Source organism: Astatotilapia calliptera, chromosome 7, assembly GCF_964374335.1.
Source record: "Astatotilapia calliptera chromosome 7, fAstCal68.1, whole genome shotgun sequence".
Lineage (NCBI taxonomy): Eukaryota > Metazoa > Chordata > Actinopteri > Cichliformes > Cichlidae > Astatotilapia > Astatotilapia calliptera.
The window spans coordinates 66,794,082-66,817,331 of NC_137428.1; the positions used below are offsets into that span (position 1 = coordinate 66,794,082).

The window sequence follows — 23,250 nt, forward strand, 5'->3', positions numbered from 1 at the left end:
GTGTATGGATTTACTGTTCCTTCTGTTTCCCCAAAATCATTAAGCTTTCACAAGGAATAATTTATTCAGCCAGACGTATTACAGGGAGTCGCAGTGATGTAATTAACTTCAGTGTATTTGTTTGTTTGTTTTTAATGTTTAGTCAGCATTTAAAGTGAGCTGGCTCCTTCTTTAGATACAGTACAGTAAGGCTGACTGAGACTTTAAAGTTTTGCAAACTATAGTTTCAGTTTTTATCCGTGGCTCCTATTTAAGGATCCTTTTATGGTCTCAGCAAATCAACTGGCATATAAAATGAGTCAGTCAGAATTACATTTCGTCTAGACTTCCAGCTAACGTGCCGATATAAATGGACTAGCGCAGCCCTGTGTAAGCCTTCTATAGACACATCATCTCATGTATATTCTTGTTTTTGCCTCTCTTTGAAACGCTTGACTCAGTGTCGTTTAATTTAATTAGGGAATTTGAAAATGGTCACCAAAAATTACACCCCTCAGTTTTACATATAATATAGTTGTTTACAAAAGCGCTTTGTTTTCAGAGGTTTTGTGAGGTATGGTTATGCAAAACAATCAAATCACAGTCAAAATATAAAATGTGGAATGGCTCAGAGTGGTGTGGCAGGTTTACAGTACTCCTGGGAAATTTTCTCAAGTGAGTTGTTTGTATTCTTAGTACAGTAAATACAGCTTTTAGGAAGTCTAATCAAAACAAGTGTAATCAGATATCCAGGAAACTTTAAACTGCTGCCATAAATAAAATCATTCACATGCATAACCTGGGCAGCTTGCCACTGTACACAAACTGAAGCAGGAGAAACAAATGACATGAGGTCCAAATCTAGGATTATCAGCGTGGGCGTTCCAAGTAAGATGGACAAGAACTGATGAGAAACTGTGCATCTGCAAAAAAGGAAGAGGGCTGGAATGTGTTAGAAGTGTTAAAGAAGAGCGATGGTAATGGATGCAACAGCCAATGTCTGAATGTCGCTACCCATGAGCCTTCAATCACTGGATGCTATTTAGGAATACACCAAGCTGGTGATGTTGAACTCATCAAATCAGTCAGTCATGAAGGATCCCTCTGGGCATTTTCAAACCATGCAAATCATGTTTTCTTTTAGGGTTTGGGGGTTTTCCTCATCCTCAAAGTCATGTTGCATTAAAAGTCACACACCTGCATATAAGACCAAATTAATAGTGTTTTATCTGCACTAACGTTATAAGATAAAACTATAGGTGAAATTCATCCATAAAGATGACATCGTGGAGTCTGAAGAACTGATTGTTTCAGCTTTTCACTCCCAAACTACTCCAGTAAACTTTTCTCTCTTTTTTGATCTAATTATGTCCGTTTAGAGCTGCTGTTCTCCTCTCAGATTATATGCTCAGCTAGTATTGAAACAAAGAGTTTCATGTGGAGCCAGGAAATTTTCTTCCAGTGTGCTGAACTTGTGATTAAGCACATGCAGCTTGTTGGGCATGCTAACGCAGCCAAATGTTGCTCCTCAGCTGTTTGCCCCTCATTTCTGGCTGTTCTCTCTAATAATCTCCCGTTCCTTCTTGTTTAGCTGCTGAGTTGCAGGGTTTTTTTGTCCTTAAACATTCAGTCATCCGTTTGGTGTGGATGGAATCTGGCCCACACCCAGTTCTAGTTTCTCTGTAATGACACACTGGATTGATTGTTGCAGTGGTAAAGCCAAGCCACATTGAACAATCCATCAGTTGTAAACATGGGTTCAGATTGTGAGACGAAGCCTCTTCAACGATGTGATTTGTATTGAGGCTTCAATGGATTAAAGATACCTTTAGAACGTGTTAACTTAGCTGTAAAATATGTAATATCTTAAATCCTTTTATTGCAAAAGAGATGTCAGACCTGCCTGGTTTCTGTGCCAGCACATCTGTTAATTTTTCTGTCACTCCCCGACTCATTGGTAATCTCACCATACAGCTGTACTGAGATATTTTATTGAAGACCTACGGAAAGATGTCTGGGATGCCTGAATATTAAAGGTTTTTTTCCTTTTCTGTTTGATCCTTTTCTTTGTAATGTTGATCAATAATTCACTCTCTAGATCCCCATCTCTGCTTGGCCATTTTTGATTTAGTGTCTTTGCTGAAAACTACAAATTAAAGTAATTGCGTGCTTCTTTGGTGACTTTTATGATTCGCCATGGATTTTACCAGATGACGCATTCTGTGAATTGTGTGAAACAATGAGCTGAATCACTCAGTTAAGGTCTGGTGACTGTACTCATCACAACCCCAGTCTTTCCCTTTGAACGGTGTCCTGCTCTCCTGCTTCTTAAAAAAGTCGTTACTTGTGAGTGTCATAGTTAATCTGCCCTTCACTGAATGTGTCTTTCACTGTGATAGAGTTCACTATCGTAGTGAACGCAACATAAACGGTGATTTTTGGAGCCGTCTTTGTGTACTCAGGCCAATGAGGTGTGTGTCTGTTGTGCACTCTTTGATGTCTGTAGATTATTGTTGGTGCCGACATGTTTGAAATGGGTCGATTTTCTTTTTTTGTGCTTGTTTGTTCGTTGCTTTTTGTCTTTTCTCAAAGAGCATTTTGAAGTGTTTCTGTGGCCGACTGAGAGCAGGAGTCTCACTCCAAGATTTTCCTTTTTCTAATGTGTAGAAATGTTTGTACTCAATGAAACAAATAAGTGCACACACAAAAATACTGTTGTGTTCAAGAAATGTGCACATGAGCATATTTACTGTGGTATGTCAGTGAATAAAAATTATTCTAAATCAATGCAAACAGTTTCACCTTTGGGTAGAGTGCAGACAGTGCTGAGAGAAGAATGAACCCTGCACTGCTAAAAAGAAGGAGAAGGTCTGACTGTAACACCTGAAACAGTGCCTGAGGAGGAAAATGGGCAAAGCACACCCTCCCATAGTGTCTCCACGGCAGTGAGGATAGTTTAAATTAAATAATACATTTACATTTAATAAATTTAAAAAAATTCTAACATATTGAATTTCCCCTAAGACTCACTGTAAAAACACGACATTAAAAAAGGCTAAAAAACACTGGAAAACTATGACAAAGCATTTGTAGTAGTAGTAATATAAACAGAGCTCCATAGTGCAGTGGTTTACACATTTGCCTAACAAGCTAAAAATGCCCAGTTCAATGTCAATCACTGATGTGTGCTCATACATACATTTATACATATTTTATAAATATATACATATTTCTGTACATTGTTATCTGTATATGCAAATTTCAGTTGCTTATGTATATAGCACCACTTTGTTCCTTCATTCTATATTTGATGTACCCCTTGCTATAAGAGCTGTATAACACCCACATTTCTCATCTATGGGATAATAAAGGTTTATTCTATTCTATTCTATTCTATTCTATTCTATTCTAAACAGACGTAGTTTTGTGCCCTTCCCATTTAAGAAAACGGTGTGCACTTTTGTTTAAAATGATGATATGTGAGTGTAGCAGTGCAATATGAGGGTTTCAGTCAGGAGCAAGGTGCTCATTCAGACATAAAGCTGATTCGAATACTGTCAGATTAATGGAAATGTGTGAAAGGAGTGAGACTCACAAACAGCCGTCAAAACAAACTGATGATTCAGCTCAGATTAATTTTTAATTGCTTTTTATTTTGTGTCAACTCTTCATCATTATTACACAACAAGTCATCTTTTTGTTTTTTTACTTTACTCGGCTTCTCTCATGCTTATTACTGGCCAGTATTCACAGTAACAAATGACATGCTGTCACTATTTCTGTGGGCAACTGTAACAGGACACACCAGACAGAGTGGTTCAGAAAGTGGTTGACAGAAGGAAGAATACAATTTCTACAACCAGCATGTGACATTCCTCCGACAGTCTATCTGCTTAGATTTGGACCCTGCTCTGGCTTTGAGTCATTCATTCATGCACCGTAGGAGCTTACTGCCGCTCTAAACCCAACAACACAATGGCTCTGATCTCCCAAATGCATAGTAATGAGAGAGAATCCAAGCATGTACAGAATAAATCTAGTCTGGACACAACTGGCAACATTTTTACTTTTTTTTCATTTATCTTTAAAGTTTCGAACTTGTACTGTAAGCAGCGCGGGGCACACACACGTCTCCCTCCAGCAACAAAAAAATTCCCCCCCTTCAAGCTTGAATCAGCATCTTGTCGCAGCGAATCTGCAGTAGCGGTCACATAGTCTGGTTGGCCCTTGCAGTACAAATAAATATGGGAAACGAAAGCCCAGAAATCGGGAACAGTCGGTTTATTTTTCAAACCATTTCTGTGGTTTCACTCAATAAATATTGTCTGTGAAACGTTAAGGCTTTGAGTCCACTTTGGTTTTCCATTGTCATTATGTTCTTATTGTTTGGGCAGCCTGACCATTTTGCCTTTTCCAGTGTGTATACAGAGTATAGAAGGTGATTTTAGAGTCGTTTCATTCTTTGTTTCTCAGATGTGACCCAGCAAATAAACTGGGAAAAACTTCACAAACGTCACAAATGCAAAATGGCAGAAGTTAGTGAATGAAATGAAATTTTGTTTCTTCATTCAGCAAGTTTGTCATCCTCCTCGTGGATACAAACAGTACCTTCCTCCCTTTACGTGTAGATTTCATCCTCTCAGCTGCTCCCTCTGATTGTACAGAATAAGGTTCACCTTCTCTGTGCCATTACAAATCTATAGATGTCTGATTGCAGTTGATGACAGAATAAATGGGAGAGAGTGACTCTGTCTGACCTCTGATTGCAGCATGAAAGCATGACATGTTTTAGCCTTTTACAGTAAGGGCCTTTAAAGCGGCTCAGTTAGAAACAGAGTGAGCGAGGCTGGAATGTTGACTTAATGGTTTTGAGAGAAATGGATCCCATGTTGCTGCAGTGATTATGGTTAATAAAGGCTGACCGAGAGAGCGTGAACTGGCATATTTTGTCATGTATTAGTTGGAAATATTCTTGCTCACATTTGCTTGCTTTCATCATATAAATTCCAGGTTTTTCCACAGCAGGTGATACCACAGAACTTACAAATGAAAATGTTATTTTCACATTTAACATGTCAGTGTCTTTGATCAGTAGTGTGGTGGGATTCCCCTCCTGTAGGCCTCCTTCCCACTTTGTCTTACCTCCTTCTTCATTACAAACATATCTCTCTCACTGCAATGTACTCCACGTGTTTTGAATAATACTAATCATCATCTTAGTACTGACCAGTATTACAGTGATTATCAGGCAGCCATAAAACAGAGTCTCCGTTTTACAGGTAAATTGATGCATGGAGTATTTCTTCTTCAGTCACCTTTCTCACTCACTATGTGTTAATAGACGTCGCAGCAGATGGCCCCGCCCCTCCCTGAGCCTGGTTCTGCTGGAGGTTTCTTCCTGTTAAAAGGGAGTTTTTCCTTCCCACTGTTGTTCATGTGCTTGTGCTTGTTCATAGGGGGTCATATGATTGTTGGGTTTTTCTCTGTATGTATTATTGTAGGGTCTACCTTACAATATAAAGCACCTTGAGGCGGCTGTTGTTGTGATTTGACGCTGCATAAATAGAATAGAATTGCATTGAAATTACTGTTCATGCTACACAGTTGCACTTGTCTTTCTCAGATCAAGTCCGCAGCTTGATCCAACTAACTTGTTATATCTTACAATACATTTCAATGTACATTGCCCCTAAGTAATTTAACAGTCACCAAAAATTTGTAGTTGTGGAGGAGTTTGAAAACGAGCCACGGATGTAACTTTAAACGTAAAAGCCAAAGAGCATAAAAAACAAACATTTGTTATATTTCTTTACTATAGAATAAAATAAAAGGGTTAAATAAATAATAAAATAAAACAGTTGGTGCACATGTGAGAGAAAATTGCGAGCCGCTAATTGAGCTTTATCATCAGCCATCTGTTGGTGATCCATAACACACTGTTAGGAAATGGACAGGCTCGTATCTTGTCTTACTTGCTAACTATCATGTTTTACACCCAAAGTCTGTCTAACAAAGGGAGAGCACAGCAGCTGCAGCAGCAGAGAGATAGATGGTAAATTTGTGGTCCATCAACCACAAGCTTGATTAGTTGATCCAGCAGTTAAAGATCAAAGGCACGAGCACAGAATGTATCCATCAAGCCTGCAGAAAGGTTTATGCAGACTTTTTAGGGACTCGTACTAAATTCGAGCTTTCTGGGAGTGTGTGTGTGCACATGCGTGTGACAGAGGTAATACTCACTGATTGGTACCCTGAGCTCATTTTTTCTTTCATTATAAGTCTATCAATGTGAGGCAGGATCTTGATGAAAGGCCTTCTGCAGACAATTGATCTCAGTAATGATGAAGAGGTGGGGATAGGTCAGACATGCCACTTCTTTCACTGGATTTTCAGTTAGGTGCTCGCTGAAGTGAAAGCCAGTCACAGCGCTGCATTTTGATGGGCTACCTATATGTGTTGTGTGATTGATTTTTTTTTCTTTTATTCTCTTGTGCGATAGAATAATGCCCATTTACCAAATGCAAAAAAAGGCTTGTGTGTACCTTGAGAAAAGAGCGTTTTTCTCCAAACAAATTAATTAAATTTCTCCCTGAGGTCTTTCCACTTTTTTGCCACAAACCTTCATTCACAAAACTAAATGGATGTTTAAAAGAAAAAACCTGATTGAGTTTTCTTCTCAGTCAAATGAACCTAATCAAAGTGGAGACATGGAAAAAGGCAAGCACAAACAGGGATTCTGTAATTGGCCTGTTTTGCATTTTATCTCCAAGGATATTTTATTCACACGCATGCCTTATAAAGCCTAAATTGTTTCAGTTCTCAGCTGATTGCTGCTAAAACACAAAAGAGAAGAAAAAAACACTGCCCCATGCCTCCTACAGGGTTGTGCTCAACCACCTATTTCAGACTAAACTGGATTATTGACAAAAGACACAAAGCGGGAACGCCTTGGTTTTCCTGCATAATAGAGCCGTAGCGCCCTGGGAGCCGTTGCCTGGTAGTAATTGAACTTATGCCTTTGAACAGTAGATGTTTTTAACTGGAGGCATAGTATAGAGGATGCACATGTTTGTTTATTCCAGAGATTATAGCGACGGGGTTCATGTCCCAGAATATATACATTTTCACATTTTTTTCTTTTGCCACTTATATATTTTTTTAAAGGTCAGTGCATTTGGTGAAGTATGCCAGGAGGAGTAATGGAGTTACAAATGTGTACTGAAGCAAAATCAAAGGGCTGTTTTATGTTTTGGGTGCTGCCCGAAGACTTCGATATGCATAGAAAAAGTTGAACCTCAGTGCAGCACAAGAATTTGCATGAAACACCGCCTCAGTCTGCAGCACTGGCATATGGACGTGGTTAAGGAGGAGGTGTCTGAGTGTTAGCTGCTCTCTGGGAAGAGTCGAGGCATATCTGTTTGTCACATTTCCAGGTACGAATGATTAGAATTTAGGGCTGTCACAGGTGAATATGGACTGAACTGAAACATAGTTGCCACTTCATTGTCCAGTAGACAGCGATCTGCATCACGCCAAGAACAAAAATTATTTGCAGAAAAGTACACTGTAAAAAAAATCGTGATATAAAAGTATTTTACAGTTTTGTACTGTTCTTCTAGAATATCATTAAATTCACATAAATAGACTGATTCTATATTTCAAATGTAAATTAACGTTAAATCACTCTAAATGTAATAAAGTATAATTTTCTTGTTTTGTAAATGTATCTGTCTGTACATGAGCATATTTAGATAAAATACATTCACAAATGCATCATAATTTCACAAATATTTGTCCGTTATTTGAAAGATTGAACTGTTAAATGTAATTCTATGGAAAAATATATAAAATGATTCGTATAAACTTTTTTTACATCAAATAATAATTATTATTATTGTTATTTAGGGCGATTGTGGCTCAAGAGTTGGGAGTTCGTCTTGTAATCAGAAGGTTGCCGGTTCGAGCCCCGGCTCGGACACTCTCGGTCGTTGTGTCCTCGGGCAAGACACTTCACCTACCGCCTACTGGTGATGACCAGAGGTGAATTATAAAGTGGAATTGTAAAGCGCTTTGAGGGTCTCATAAAGCGCTATATGAATGCAATCCATTGTTATTTAAACCAACTGTGTATTTCTGTACATTTACGTATTATTATTCATATTGCTGCATTCATTGACCTTGTTTATAGGTAATTTCATTGTTTAATCACATTAAATTGTTCCTAATTTAATGTTTAAAAGCACTTGAAAAAGGCAAAATCCCATGCAAAATTAGGGCAACAAACTGTATTGTCATTACTGAAAATAACCGTATTTTCATGGGAAAGTTATTTTCTGTTATTTTCTGGTATTATTTTGGCGCCCCAGCTGCCGGAATATTACCGTTTTTAAAGGATTTTTTTTTTTTACAGCATAATTCATTAACAGCACTGAAACCACCTCAGAGGACATTCGATTGTTGTACGAATCGGGCGCCGTGACCGAGGACTCTCAGATTTGAACGATCTGTCAAAAACAGACGGAGCTTTTCTTCCTGTTTCTCCTGCAGTGCTTTAAGTTTGCAGCTTGGTAGCGTCTTGTTAAGATTTGCTTAAACCAGAGTCATCTAAAGAGTCTGTCAAAGATCCTCATAAATCCCAGCTGGATCTCCCTGAAGCAGTCATTGAGATGTATTAACACTGCTCAGCAAGCCTCTCTGTTAAAGTCTGCTCAAAGTACAGCCGCTGGGCCTCAAAGACCATTTCAGTCCACTTCATTTCTTTGCAGGGTTCCTGCTCACCTGCTTAGATTCAAAACTGGACGCAGCTTCTGTGATTTTAGAGATGATTAAAAGTGCCGGGGAAAAGAAGAGTTCATACGAAGTTCAGATGACAGCTTTTAAATCTGGGCTGTGGGGCAATCATTTTAAAGGACTGCTATATGTATAAGTGCATCTGATTCTCAGTGCTACCCAAAGCCAAAAAGCATGTAATTCATTCACATGTGCAGTGTGCAGCTCGCTAAGAACTTATCATGAGACAGACAGGTTATTCTGACTGGTATCGACATGTTCATTTTTGGGACTTCTTGCAGAGGTAATGATACCATGTATCATGTCTTTGCAGCAAATATGAACTAATGGCACAATGACTGACAAAGTAAAAGCCTTTGGTTCTGTGCAAAGGTGATACATCTCATGCTGACTCTAAAGCTCCCCAGTTAACACTTCTCACTTGTTTGATTTGTTTAAAATAAAATTTAAAAAGCTGTTTTATTTTTTAGGTTTAATTTAGGCCAATCAGCTGCTAGCTGTAGCTTCATATTTGCATATTTGAGGATCTGTCTCATTTCATTGTTTTATGTTTTATTTTGACCAGTTCTGTGCTTCGTCCAGCAGCGAGCAGATCATAGATAGTTTCTTTTTTTCTTTACTAGACCTTCTAACCTTTATTTTGACCTTACCACAGACAGGTGGTTAGGTCAAAATAATTGTCATTGCTTTTTATGAATTTGTCTAGCCTTTCAACATAAAATCTAAACTAGATTGATTTTTGTTTCACTTGAGTGGTTCATCTATTAGGATCCTGCACAGCGACTTATTGTTTCATTTCCCTAATTTGATGTCATTTAATAGCATCTAATGAAAATTTGTCTTCATCCTACCGTCTGCCCTGGATTTCCACAGGGAGCTGACCATAACGCTTTCAACAGTTGCTCAGATTAATGAGAAACTGTGGTCTGGATCTGACCTTTTGTTGCCAAGCGCCTAAACGACTTATCCAACAGTGGCATATCCTGGCACATCCCCACAAAATACTGAATCGCTGGGGGTTGATGTCAGGCCTCCGGTGAAGGGTTTGACAGAGCTGACCTTATGTGAGATCTTTTTTTTCATTCTTGTGATATTTCCCCAAACTGTTTTGAATAATATATCCAATATTCAGCTGCGAGTGTGTGTTGTTGTTGTTGTTGCATAAGGTGAAAGAAGCCATTTGGGAGTTGATTTATTTAACTCTTCACTGTATCACACCAGTGGGAGTTGTTACAAAGTACTTCTGTTGGTTTGCCTTTTATGTACGAGTCTTTTATATTCACCCTCTCCATCTCGATGCGCTGAATGTGATATTTTTCGTCTGTAGATCATTTCCATGGTGTCGCCTGCTGTGTTTTAAGCCTAATTTCCTGCTGCCTTTGTGTGGCAGCGACAGCTCTTTGTATTTGCAGTGATCATTAGCAGACAACAGCTGTCCCCAGAGGTTACTGAAGCCTTTCTTCACAGATACAATCTGAAATGACAACGGACAGGCGAGAAAATCAATAGTACAACCCCTAAGCAGTGGTGGCATGATGTCTATGATCACAGATGAGACATCATCATCCCCTTTGGCGTGTGGAGAAGGAGAAAGATCACATTCACTGTGGGTTCAGGATTGCCTTGGGTTTCAGCTTAAATAATTGGATTACAGCATCAATGATGCCCTGGTGATTTATATGCAGGTGGCTGAGACTCTTTGGGTGAGCTATCAGCCAATAGATCATATTTTGATGATCTATATTATGTGCGTTTGGGGTGTGAAATAATATTTTCAGTTTTTCATTAATTTTATTTCCAGGCCGTGTACAGGTTTCTGCTGTAGGACACAAACATGTTTTTTTTAAGTTAGACTTTCCAACATTAGCACATTAAAAAAGGTCGGTTGGTCCTAACTTTGGAACAGGCTCGTGGAGAAACAGAGCCAGTAATTCTTCAACGCTGTGCCAGCAAATGATTAAACAACCAAACACGCTATAAATATTGCATCGGCATTTCCACACAACATTTGGGAAAGTGTTTAATATTAAGCCTGTAACACGATGAATGGAGTTTATGTAGTTGTGTTTATTTTGTTATGTCTGCAGAGGCCATAAATAGAACATTAGGATGCAAGGTCACCTTTATTTTGAAAAATTCCCAAACTGACACAGTGTTAATGTTCTGGCTTTAATAAAACTTTATGTGGTGTTCCTCCTCTTGGAAGGCATGAAGTTCAAAGAAGGGAAAAAGGTGTCACAAAACGTAATTGCTTTTATTTCACAGCTTTCTGTGGAAGCACACACTGGGCACAACTGAAGATTTTGATGAAACACATTTCAAAGCTGCTCCGTTTAGTCAACGCTTTAGGAATGGTTATTGAATCATTCACTTTCCGATGACTCGCTGCGTCTGTAGTCGAAGCAGCGATTCTGTTCTTCCACTCGTTGGTCTGGGTCAAAGTGAAAGTAAAGGTCCGAGAGTCGCAAATGTACAGTCACTGAGAAAACAGTTGCAGTGTGAGCCTTTAATGTTTGCAGTATATTTTGTAACATTTCCTACTTTCCTTTCCTGCAGATTGACGGTATAATCTCTGCTTTTGGTTTTCTTTGTCTTTCAGAGAAAGAACGCCCACCTGCTGCTCAACGTGTTTCTGCTGGCAGCGTGGGGATTCTTCCTATTGGCCTGTCGCTTCTACTGGATGGGTAACAAACCTCCAAACTTCTCCAACTCTGACAACCCAGCGGCTGACTCGCCCTCGCTCATCACCAGGACCCTGACCTTCTTCTACCTTCCTGCTGTTAACTTCTGGCTCCTCCTCTGCCCAGACACACTAAGTTTCGATTGGTCGATGGATGCCGTGCCTCTGATCAGGAGCCTTGCTGACTGGAGGAACTTTCATACAGTTGTCTTCTATTCTGGTCTGTTGTTGCTAGCTTGGTTCGGCTTGTGGACACATCGTGCACCGAGGGGAAAGGACACTAATGGCAAAGTGCATCATTACACCAATGGCAGAAATGGGAGCAGTAATGGGCACAGTTACAGTTATAATGATTATGAGCACGTGAACAATTCCAATACGGATGCTCACATAAATAATACGCAAAATGGGACCAAAAAGCACTATGAGAGCAGGACTCTGCTACCTACCACTGAAAATGTTGTGGTGTTCTCACTGGGCCTCTTGGCTATCCCTTTCCTACCTGCCACAAACTTGTTTTTCTATGTGGGATTTGTGATAGCCGAGCGAGTACTGTACATCCCGAGTATGGGCTTTTGCCTGCTGGTTGCAGTGGGGATCAGGTCCCTCTACATCCGACTACGCCGCAGATCATCCAGAACAATGTTGGTGTACTCCAGCGCAGCCCTGGTTCTATTTTTTGGTGTCAAAACAGTTTTGAGGAACCAGGACTGGCAAAATGAAGAAATGCTCTACAAGTCAGGGATTTATGTCAATCCTGCTAAAGGTAAGATGTGTGCCTTTATTCGTATATGTGTAAACATGTAAAATCACACACACTTTATATGCAACCATTATATTTATTTGTCTGAATAATTCAAAGCAAATATTTAGGTGAGGTTTGATTATGTGCACCGTCCATTAGTTTGCTATCATCCTGAATAACTCAAATAACACATTTTAACTCTCAATATTCTTACGAGTCTAGTATTATTCTAATGAATACAACAGAGCTGTACTTTTTGATCTGACACTTTTCTTATACTCGGCATGCAATCTGTTTAATTGGAAAGGCACCATCTGTGACTGGCACCTTTAGTAAAAGATCAAATATTCTAAAGCTTCATATTAAAGGTCATCAAACAATGATTCTTATCCAAACCGAAGCTCTTGGAGCTGCTGAACGGAGAAGCAGGACAGGGCCCCACAAAGCAGCAGAAGGGCATGTTGTGTTAGCTAATTTCCCTTTCAGATTCTGCAGCGGCGCTGAGGCATGACAGCTGTTTGTTTTGGCAGGCCATCAGCCGAACCAAGGAGCAGAAATGTCCACGACTCACATTCAATAAAGTTAATATGAGATGAGAAAAGAGCCCAGTCTCATACACAAACACACACACACACACACACACACACACACACACACACACACAAAGTGTGAAATTGTGAATACACAGAATGTTTACGACACTTTTTTCACTGAGCATTCAGAGCAGGTGAATGAAGAAAGCTTTTATTTTTTTCCTGTTATCCTAGACACTTGTGTGTTTTAAACGCTGCACATTACAGCAGTGTAACCACCCGTTAATGGATTTTATCTTCCTATTGAATGAGTATTAGAGAGGGGAGATGGAATAATACCTCAAGGTTAAAAAGTACTACTCTTACACATTTAGAGCAGCGTGCACCTCATTAGGCGCATCTCTTGAGTCATAATAGTCTTTTATTTTTAATACTGTACACTTTATAAATTATTCCAAAGCAAATTGAAGAGATGCTAATGTTGCACGCTGCCATTAAGCATTAAATCCCATTATTGTACCTTTTTCTCTTCGTATTTATTACTTAGTTCATGTTTTCTGGATGTATTTCCACACTGCAGAGTATCTGCACAATATGTACAAAACATCTTGGCAGCCTTACATCTCCTGTCAGTTACTGCTCTTTGCTATTTAATGCCGTTAGCTATTCAATGGCGCTGTGGTGGTCTTCTTTTCATACACACTGGAAAAACTGGTGGTTTATACACAAAGCTCCCCCGGTGTGCCATCTCTCTTCAGCAGTACTGTCTTGGTATGCCAGCTGCAGCAGAACAACGTCCTCCTCAGAGGTTAAAAGGCACTGAAGCCACGGCAGCATGAGGCTGTGAATAACAAAAGAAAATGATTACTTGCCATAGAAATGTTCCTCCTGCTGTTATAATTCACCGACTTTTTTCTTTTTCTTTTGATTAACCTTTTCTTTTGTGACCCTGCGTGACCCGTCAGCATGGGGCAACCTTGGAAATGTCTTGAAGAGCCAGGGAAAGATGGAGGGGGCGGAGCAGGCTTACAGAAATGCCCTGTATTACCGCAGCAACATGGCTGACATGCTCTATAACCTGTGAGTGTTTTTAATCACACTTATTGTTGCATTCAATATTTTCGTCAAACATTGGCCCCAAATTTTTTATTTGTTTGTTTGTTTTTAATCTGTTGATGCTACTGTGCATTTATAACCATCTCATTGTCTTAAAACGTGAATGAATGATTGGAAAAACTCTCCTTTCTCATGTGTACATTGATCAGAGCTCCTCTGAGAGGAAGTGCCGTCTTGTTTTCAATTCCCCGGGGCGCTGTCCGCCTGACAGCGTTATTAATGATGCTGTTTTAGTCTGAGGGGAAAACACAAAACACCGGCCAGTACTCAGTGTGATCAAATGTCTGTGGTTTGCGAAACTGTTCCCTTCACATTTATCAGCTGGCTGATGTTGGTGTTTAATCATAACAGAGGCTTTAAACTGAAACGATCTCCTCTTTAGAGTTTTTAAAGCTCTAAATTGTCAGAACTGTCTTTTCCTTTGTCTGCTCCAGTGGTTTGCTGCTACAGGAGAGCAACAAGTTCTCAGAGGCACTTCACTACTATAAGCTGGCCATTGGGAGCCGGCCAACTCTGGCTTGTAAGTACAGCTCTCCTTTTTTTATTGACAATCTGCAGCACTTGTGGTCGTGGTTGTGCTGTGTCCAGGCAACAGCGAACACTGGCTGTGGTTATGTGAAGGGAAGGGAAGAGGTGGCAAAGGCCAGTGTGTGTACAGCTGAATTAAACCTTCGGTGCAGCTGTGCGACTGCTTTCAAAGCCTGATATGTCCACAGATAAAGCATAAACATTAAGTGATTTATTATGATTGAAGCCATGGTGCTTCTGTTTATTTTATTCTTGCTTTGTACATTTACTTATTTTTCTCTCCATTGTCCTGTCCTCCTCTGCTTTGTCTCTTCTTCTCACCACGAGTTCCTCGCAGTTTTATCCATTTCTTTTGTTATATTTTCACCTCTTTTCTTTTTGCTCCCTGATTAGTGTAAATCACATTCTTACCTGATCATGAAATAAATTAGCTCCCCGTTGTTCTGCGCATCAATCAATGACAGATAAACAGACAATCCTGAAAGTTTCTTCCTTTATTCCCCAGATTAATTATACACCTAATCAAGATCACAGTTAGACTAGAAAATTTCCATTCAGCGTGCAATTATCCAATCTGTTAACGCTGATAACAAGGTTAATTAATTACCCTAAGCAGCACACGTTTTGAAGGCGGATGAGAATGTGACAGCTAATGTGTGTTTTTTCAAGGTTACACTATTACTCACTGGCTAATTGGGAGCTAACTGGGCCAAACTGTTAGCTCCCAATAGTGCCTTTGATGAGGCACTATTGATTTGTGTCACTTTTTTGAGAGAAAGAATCAGTTGTTAGAAGGCTGACGAAATTGGAAAAGTTTTCCTTTGTCTCTGTTTTTCTTATCTGCCGTCCATCGTCTGCACAGCCTGTCGTTGGGAAAAGGGTTCAGATATTTACCATCAAATGCACAACAATAAGCAGAATGGGTAAAATTGTTGTAAGGTGGAAGAGTGAAGAGTAGAACATAAGCATCAGGATAACGATTTTCAAGGACGTTGGAGGGAAAAACAAAAACAAAAAGGAGGTTTTTTTTCTAGCTATTTGTTTTTGATTTGATATGTCCTGATTGATCTTCTGTTTCAAGTTAATTTATTCCAGCAGCCAGACTTGATAGGGAGTTGTTTAGAGAGGAAGGCCTACAGAGACTAATTACCCTTCAGCTGCGTATTGATCATTACTGTAGATGCCGTCTTTGACCGTTCAAGAGAAAGTTTAACGTACATTCAAAGTATCCCGCGGGACGTGTGCAAATATCAAACATACAGTAAAGCTGGAAAAGCATCAACAGTAGTTTAATGAAATTCATATGAAAATGATTTTTTTAGCCGTTGCTTCAAATCAACAGAGGCAAAAACAAGGACTTTGTTGGGAGAAGGAATCCTGGATCCCAGATAAATGAGCCACGCTACAATATTATGTGCTTTATCACTTTATATCACTGTGACTGGAGCGTCTGATGCCAGTTTATCATTGTAAGCACAATTATCACTGAGCTTTTATCGATCGAGTGAAGCGACAGGAACAGTCTAAGCTTTCTGTTTGTGTTTCGTTTGATCCCAACAGCAGCCTACTTGAACACAGGCATCATCCTGATGAATCAGGGTCGCCTAGATGAGGCCAAACGCACTTTCCTGACCTGTGCTGATATCCCAGATGAGAATTTGAAGGACCCTCACGCCCACAAGAGCTCAGTCACAAGCTGCCTGTACAACCTGGGCAAGCTGCTCCACGAACAGGGACACCAGGAGGTAATGACAGATTGCAGATCTCGTATGCTAAGAACATATTTAAGGCAATAATAACCTTATAGCATGTCATAATAAAGGTTAAGGATACAATAAAATACACCAAGTGGAGGCAAGAATACTGTTTTTTATTTATGTGAATTCCCCCCAAAACCCGCCCTTGAAACAGGAAAAGGAAATGTCTCAATTGCATTTGCAGTAATATAAATCGTTTTTTTGTCTTATCTTTGTTTTTTATATTTGTCTAACAAACAGATCCATTGCTACCATGGGAGTTGAAACAGTACTCCTCTGCATATGTAAATGTTGGAACCGAACTCAGTGAACTGAGATGAAATGCAGGCAGTTACCCAAGCAGCCTTTTGGGGAAACAAAAAAAAAAGCTTACTTTTATATGGACATGTTACAAAATGGTCTCAGTCATAGGGGACAAAGCGTATGTGCAGATACTCCTCAGGCTGTTTCTAACAAATTTTCTCTTTCATGCCCCAAAAGACCTCCAGCGCTGGCTAAAGTAACTGGTTTTCCACTTGCTGTACATTTATATTGAAAATACGCGCCGATGCTGCTGATTCAATCAGGAATGAAGCGGTCCTACGGCCGATTCAATAAAGGCCTTTCTAAATTGTTGGCATCCTTGAGGAACAGAGCATTCCCACTTCCTCTGACCTCTAACCGCAACATTTGCTTCAGCAATAAAATACTTTCAGGTCCTTCTGCCATTTAAACTCTGAGCGAGTCTGAGGTGACTTGCCGGACCAACACATTATACATGCTAAAGTCAACAAGCGACACGGCTCTAGTTGTCTTAACAGCCGTGACACTGAGGATAGAGCCTTTGTGCTCAGCTCTGTATGAAGCAGCCTTCTGGCGACCCCCAATTCCACGCTGTGTATTCATATTGTCATGGCCCCGGCTGCATGGGAGGAATGACGAGTTACCCCAGAGCCGGCTTCTCTAGCGGGGTCTCTGTGCTCTCTAATGCAAACGTCCCAAACCTTCTTTTTTGTGTGTTTCATTCACAGGAGGCCCTCTCTGTGTTTAAAGAAGCGATACAGAAAATGCCGCGACAGTTTGCACCGCAGAGCCTCTACAACATGATGGGTAAGAGCTGCTCGTGTTTCAGGACCATGAGCGTAATAGATACTGTTTTTACTGTGGAAGAAAAAAGTCTGTGGAGGTCTTGGAGGTATTATCAGCTGGTCATCACACATTTATGCTTCACAAAACACAAGAAAAGTACAAAGGCCGTGTACTTCCTGCATATTGTGTATTATTTTGGACTATATTTCTTTATTCCTTGCATAAACATTAAAGATCTGAGATTTCCAGAGCAGGCTACTATAAAAGGCAGTAAAACATGAAAACTTCAAAAAATCACTATTCAGGTCCATAATATCCTGTAAAAAGAAAGAAAGAAAAAATATTTGTGAGGCACGGTGTCATAAAAATTAGTAATACGAGCCAAAAGCAGGATTTCTGTTGGTGTTGCTGAGATTTTTTGGGGGGTCAAAAACAAAAGTTAGATAAATACACGTATAGCAAACTGTGCTAATTTAAAGGAACGAAGGCAGTGTGTGATCTGATTCATACAGTTAGACAGAGGTAGACAATCGGAAGCTTTACAATGTCATGTTAAACAGATGCTTTTCACTGCAAGAGCAACCCAGCTTGTTGCATTACAGCTGTAGAACAGCTGCTTTCAGCCTCATTATATCTGTGCACTCCATTGCTTTTTCTTTTTTCTCTGCCCTTCCTGCTTGTTTTTCTCTCTCTGTCTCTCACACACACACACACACACACACACACACACACACACACACACACACACACACACACACACACACACAAACACATATGAGGCTACTTATACACACACACAGAAAACCTGGAACAATAAGTAATCCAGACTAGGCAGTGCCACAGGTTTGCTTATGTGTTGGCAAAATGCAATGCGACGGAGCTCCTGAGATTATGTCAAAATGTTGATGAAAGCTTCAGGCCCCATTAAGGAGCAGCGTTGCGCCTGTAATGGAGGCACCGAGCCACAGATCTGTGATTTCTGCAGCTTAGCGTTGTTTCCTCGCTGAGCTGATTTGCACATTTGGCACACCTGCTCATATCTATTTTCAGTTTCACTCACTGCGCTGCTCTCATGCTGTTTGTCAGACGCCAAGGAGCAGAAGCTTTCATCAGAGGCGGACCTGGGTGGTAATCTGTACCATGCTGGTCTCGCTCCAGCTCTTTCTGGTTGGCTGAGGAATGTTCCACTCCGAGGAGCTGGTTTTCAGCTCCTTGGATTCGATGTCACTTCTAATTACACGTTAATGTTTGTGCTAATCTCAGAGGTACAGAGGTCTGCTGCCAGGAAATGGAGTCAAGTAATTTGGCTGCTTTTAAGCCAATCAATATAGGAAGAGGTCGTGTCAAAATGGACCAATATGTGCATTTTTAAACAGCTCAGCACCTTGGATTAGCTATAAGTCACTGCAGGTTAGATAAGCCTCTATATAAACATGATGATTATTTATTAACCTTCGAACTAATAATTCAGTATATACATTTAAAATAACCACCGGTGTAGGACTTTTACACACAGAGGTTTTCATTATGACCCAATGGAAATGGAAAGCTTGGTGTAATGCTGCCTAATCCACTCTGCTGTTGATGGGAGTTTTGTTATTATGTAGCTACAATCTGATGGAAACATGCAGCATGAGGCTGTAATGGTAGAGCAATAATAGCTACACACGGGATCGCTGCAGCAGGTAGCGCTGCATGTTGGATTTTTACACCTGACACAACCCCAAAGGGATTTTTGGCTCCTCTCATCATCAGAACAGGGATCTTTCACTAGTTAACCAAATGTGTAAACCACTACACTCTATAACTGGAGAAAAAATAACATATTAACATGTTTTGGAATAAAATTAATATGTATTTGCATTATTTACATGCATGCATGCATGCGTCTGTGTGAAAGAGGTATCTCTATGTTATCACTTATATGAGGAGGTGTGTTTTCATGAGACTAAAAGGCTGTGGGCAGGCGTATGTCACCTGTTGCTTATCGCTGTCTTTTCAGTAAAGCGATTAATCTGAATCCCCACTGAATTCAAACCTCAGTCTCCTCTTGTCTAAACAACTCTTTCAGTCATTTGGCAGTTCATAAGACTTGGTGTAGATTGAAATATAAACCATATTACAAGTCATATTTTAACAAGTGGGCTTTATTCACACTTTCCCCCTAAATACATCATGATGTTGATTTTTACTGTGTTGCGTTACCAGCCAGTCAGTTTTTTCCAACCATGCGAGGGTTGCTGGATAGCTTTGTTATTTCAGGTGTTGCTTTAGCAGGCAGAGGGTCAGATGTGGTGGTGGGGGAGGTATCGGATGATGTCTGACAGGTCAGGAAGAGTGAAGGAGGACAACGGGAGAAATCTTGTCCTATTGTTCTGTAAGCATTACGGTGAATTTCTGCTATAATCAAGCACACTTAGCTGAAATGAATTACTTCAGGAAAAACCCTGAAATAAGAGCATAAATAATTTCTTCAGTATGAATCTAACATGTTTAAGCAATTGCAACATCCTCCAAAGCCTCTTATTACTCCATGTGTTTAAAATATGATGAAAGTGCTGGAAGAAAAATCATTAAGTTTGATGACTGGATTATAGTCTGAATTTGTTGCCTCCCTGTAATAAAAATCAAAAGAATAAAAGACAGCTGTGTGATGTTTTAACCTCTGACACTTGAATTGATCCCTCATGTGACGCTGTCTTTGCCATCACAGGAGAGGCCTACATTAGACTGAATAAGCTGACTGAGGCTGAGTTTTGGTACAGAGAATCGCTGCGAGCCAAGCCAGACCACATTCCTGCACATCTCACTTATGGGAAACTTCTCGCAATGACGGTAACGTTGTTTTTGTTTTGATCCTCCCTTATCTGTGTTTCCATTCAGTTTGCTATCATACGTTCTAGTGAGTGTTCTGATTAAACACTACCCTGCGACCAACTTTATTATTTAAAGGTGTATCCCACATTTAGTGTTTGGTTTATGAGATTAATTTAAAGTTAATTTCTACTTTTGCTGTTTTATAGCATCTTTCTTTGCTTTGGAGCAAATACATCAAGTTTCAGGGCAAAACAAACACACTGATGTCCTCGGGGTCATTTTAGCTTCTCTGTAAAGTTTAATCAAACGAAATGACTTCCTGATTTTGTCGTGCCTCCACATTTGCATCTTTAATGTGTTACTAGAAGCTACTAAAACAGTATTCTTAATCAACTGCCTAGAGAGCGCTCGAATCTCTACACTAAATGGAAAGAAAGCTAACACTGCCCGGCATCTTCCAGGTCAGCAAGTGAAAGTGAAACCTGTCTTGTGTTTTACTAATGAAAAAAATGGAGGCGTCTCCAGTATAGGAGCAGTTTCCAGAGTCCTTGAGTTTATGAGGAGCTGGTCGTGCAGTCGTTCGGTGATCGACTGCAGCAAGACGTACATACTCGGAAAAGAGCTGAGAAAAAAAGTAGTCTGATCTGAAAAGGACTGTCAGAAGACAAATAAACAAGTCAGACAGAGGCTTGCTTAGAAGGTCAAAAAAAGGGTGGAGGCCTTGTGTTCAGCAGACACCCCTTTCATCCACTGCCTGGGCCCTAATGAGAGGAGCCGGCAGCAGTGATATCTGGATTTCCAGCAAACGGCTGCACTCTTCCTGCCCCTTTTTTATTTCCTCCATGGAAACAGAATTCTTTTCAAGTTTGTTTCATTTATAGTTTTTCCTCAATCATCATTTTGTGAATATCCTCACTGATAGGTGGAGGAATTTAACAGGCAAACCAATTTTTCCACAGTTTTTAGACATAATGTTACCCTTTTTTGTGTCAACACATATAAAACCAAAAGCCTTGGAAATAAACTTGAAGTCAGTTACCACTTATATATCTGCATGGCACTGGCTACTGCCAGTAGCTAGTGAGCATAGCATAGCACATGAATTGGAAATAAAAAGCTTGGCTTCGGGGATCACTAATTAACACGTTATTTTTGGGCTGTTTAATCCATACAAAAACTGAGGTGTAAAAACCACACTTTGTGGTGTTATAACATTTTTATGTGCCAAAAGTTACTGAACCCAGCCAGGAAATAGTTTGGCATATACCCCTAAAGAAAAAAACAAAGAATGTGTCTTTTTTTTTTCGTGTGTTTTGTATAGACTGTAGGCTTGGACGGGCCGACTGCTTCTGCATTTTTTGAGTCTTCAGAAAAACCACAAACTGTCTTTCATCTGAGTTGCTGAAGTGCTGTACAGTTGTGGATCATTGTTATTAGTCCTCTGCACACTGGCGGTGGATTGATTTGCCGTTCTGTCCGCTGACCGGTTGCCAGCTGAAAGAATAGATCAACTGGCAACGCAGATAAAACTCACTTATTAAGTTGACATGATCCCTGTGAAAAATTCAATGGAACCAAAACCCATCAGCAAGGATGGTTTCAGGGAATAACTCAATACTTTAAAGGAGAGTATTAAGACTTGGTAAAGTTGATTCAGAGAAGAAGTCTGTGAGCTGTGAGGAGAAACTTAGGAAAGTGTTATTGATTTGGGGGAAAGTAGAGTTCAAACCTTCGGGGATAAATCTCTGTAGCTCTCTGACCATGATGGATGGTTTAGGGGTCTTGAACCCCTGTGATCCCTTGAGTGCAAATGAAAGTGCGATCAAAGACGGGATCTAACTTACTTGGATAGGCTTACAGTGACTCTATTCTTTAAAGGAATTTCTGAAAGATTTTATTGAAATGTGTCAGACAAATGTTACCTGTGAACACAGGCTGTTGTTTAATATGTACCGACTCCGGCGTTTAATGTGATCCAAAGCAGTGCAGGAAGAGCAGCCGTCTGTCACCTCCCACCTCTGCCCTCCCTGTGCAACAACTGTGAGCGATGAAGACACTTCAGATGCTGTCAGGGACTTTGAGGTTCAGATCCCTCTGGGAGAGGCTGCAATATAAGGTTTAGCAGCAGGGTCAGAGAAGGGTGAGTGGTGGGTGGCGGAGCGAGCCTTTCTGTGGCTGCTGAGGCGCAGAGAGCAAAGAGACGGCGTGGATGGTGAGAAGAACAAACAGGGGAAGAAAGGGAGAGTTAATCACACAGATCAGTATTGCATGCTCAGCCCTGCTGACCCCCCTGCACCTTCACCGACACCCTAAAGAAGCAGGATGTGTTGTTGGTTGTGCATAATTATAATTATAATGCTCACAATATTGGATTCAGTCATTCACTTGTCATTTCCACAACTAATACAGTACAGGTTTCATTCATAATAACCTCGACACTCACAGAGCCAGGGATGCATCTGCAGTTTGCCCAATGTTATCAGGAGATTTGAGGTGTGAGGCGTGCGCAACTGAGCTCAGCGAGTATGCGACAAACAGGAGAATATTGCACAATAAGTCACCTTGCTTAATAAGTAGATATCTGACAAAGCTGTATTCCCATATACTCAGCAGATGTTTGTATGTTTGCATGCTAAACTAGTGTTGGACAATGACAAACAGACTTTAAACAGATTCTACTTACCATTAAACCTAAACAGCCACATCAAACTATCTTTTAGTTTGCTGAGAAAGCCAAGATACGATATCTCCACATGGTAGCGACTTGGTTACACCTTTAGCTCATGTCCTAAAGCACATCCTGCTTTATTAACTGTTTTACAATGACCAATGAAGTGATATGTTTACTGGAGTAATAAACAGAGTACAGTCATCATTTATAGACGAGGTTCCTTCCATCCCTTTCTCGTGCTGCATTGGTCGTACCTTAGATGAAAGCTATTCCTATTTATTGCCACTCATAATCATAATCATAATCATAATCATTTCGTCTGATTAAGGGGATTCGGTGAAATTAAAAAGGGTAGCACAGTTATTAATTTTGACCTATAATAAATGATTTTTTAACAAGTAATAAAAAAAGAAAAAAGTTGTTACATTTTTGAGGTCCTACCAACATCTCGCTTATTCTGTGTATGGTCTCTGTTAATATTCTTAATGTGTCACAGCCCACATCTTTCATGCACTTAGACCTAAAACCCATTTCAGTCTGTCAAAGTTTAAGCTGTAGAGGTTTAA

The 23,250-nt window shown here is 40.1% G+C and overlaps 1 protein-coding gene across 1 annotated transcript in view; it reads left to right on the forward strand.

The window, feature by feature from the left end:
* Positions 1-23,250, forward strand: part of tmtc2b (transmembrane O-mannosyltransferase targeting cadherins 2b) — an 82,483-nt gene that overhangs the window by 45,384 nt on the left and 13,849 nt on the right. Inside the window, exons 3-8 of the mRNA XM_026176644.2 lie at positions 11,369-12,215; positions 13,693-13,807; positions 14,278-14,363; positions 15,932-16,116; positions 17,139-17,217; positions 19,910-20,031. Coding sequence (XP_026032429.1) covers positions 11,369-12,215; positions 13,693-13,807; positions 14,278-14,363; positions 15,932-16,116; positions 17,139-17,217; positions 19,910-20,031 — 1,434 coding nt within the window. The remainder of the gene's footprint in view (positions 1-11,368; positions 12,216-13,692; positions 13,808-14,277; positions 14,364-15,931; positions 16,117-17,138; positions 17,218-19,909; positions 20,032-23,250) is intronic.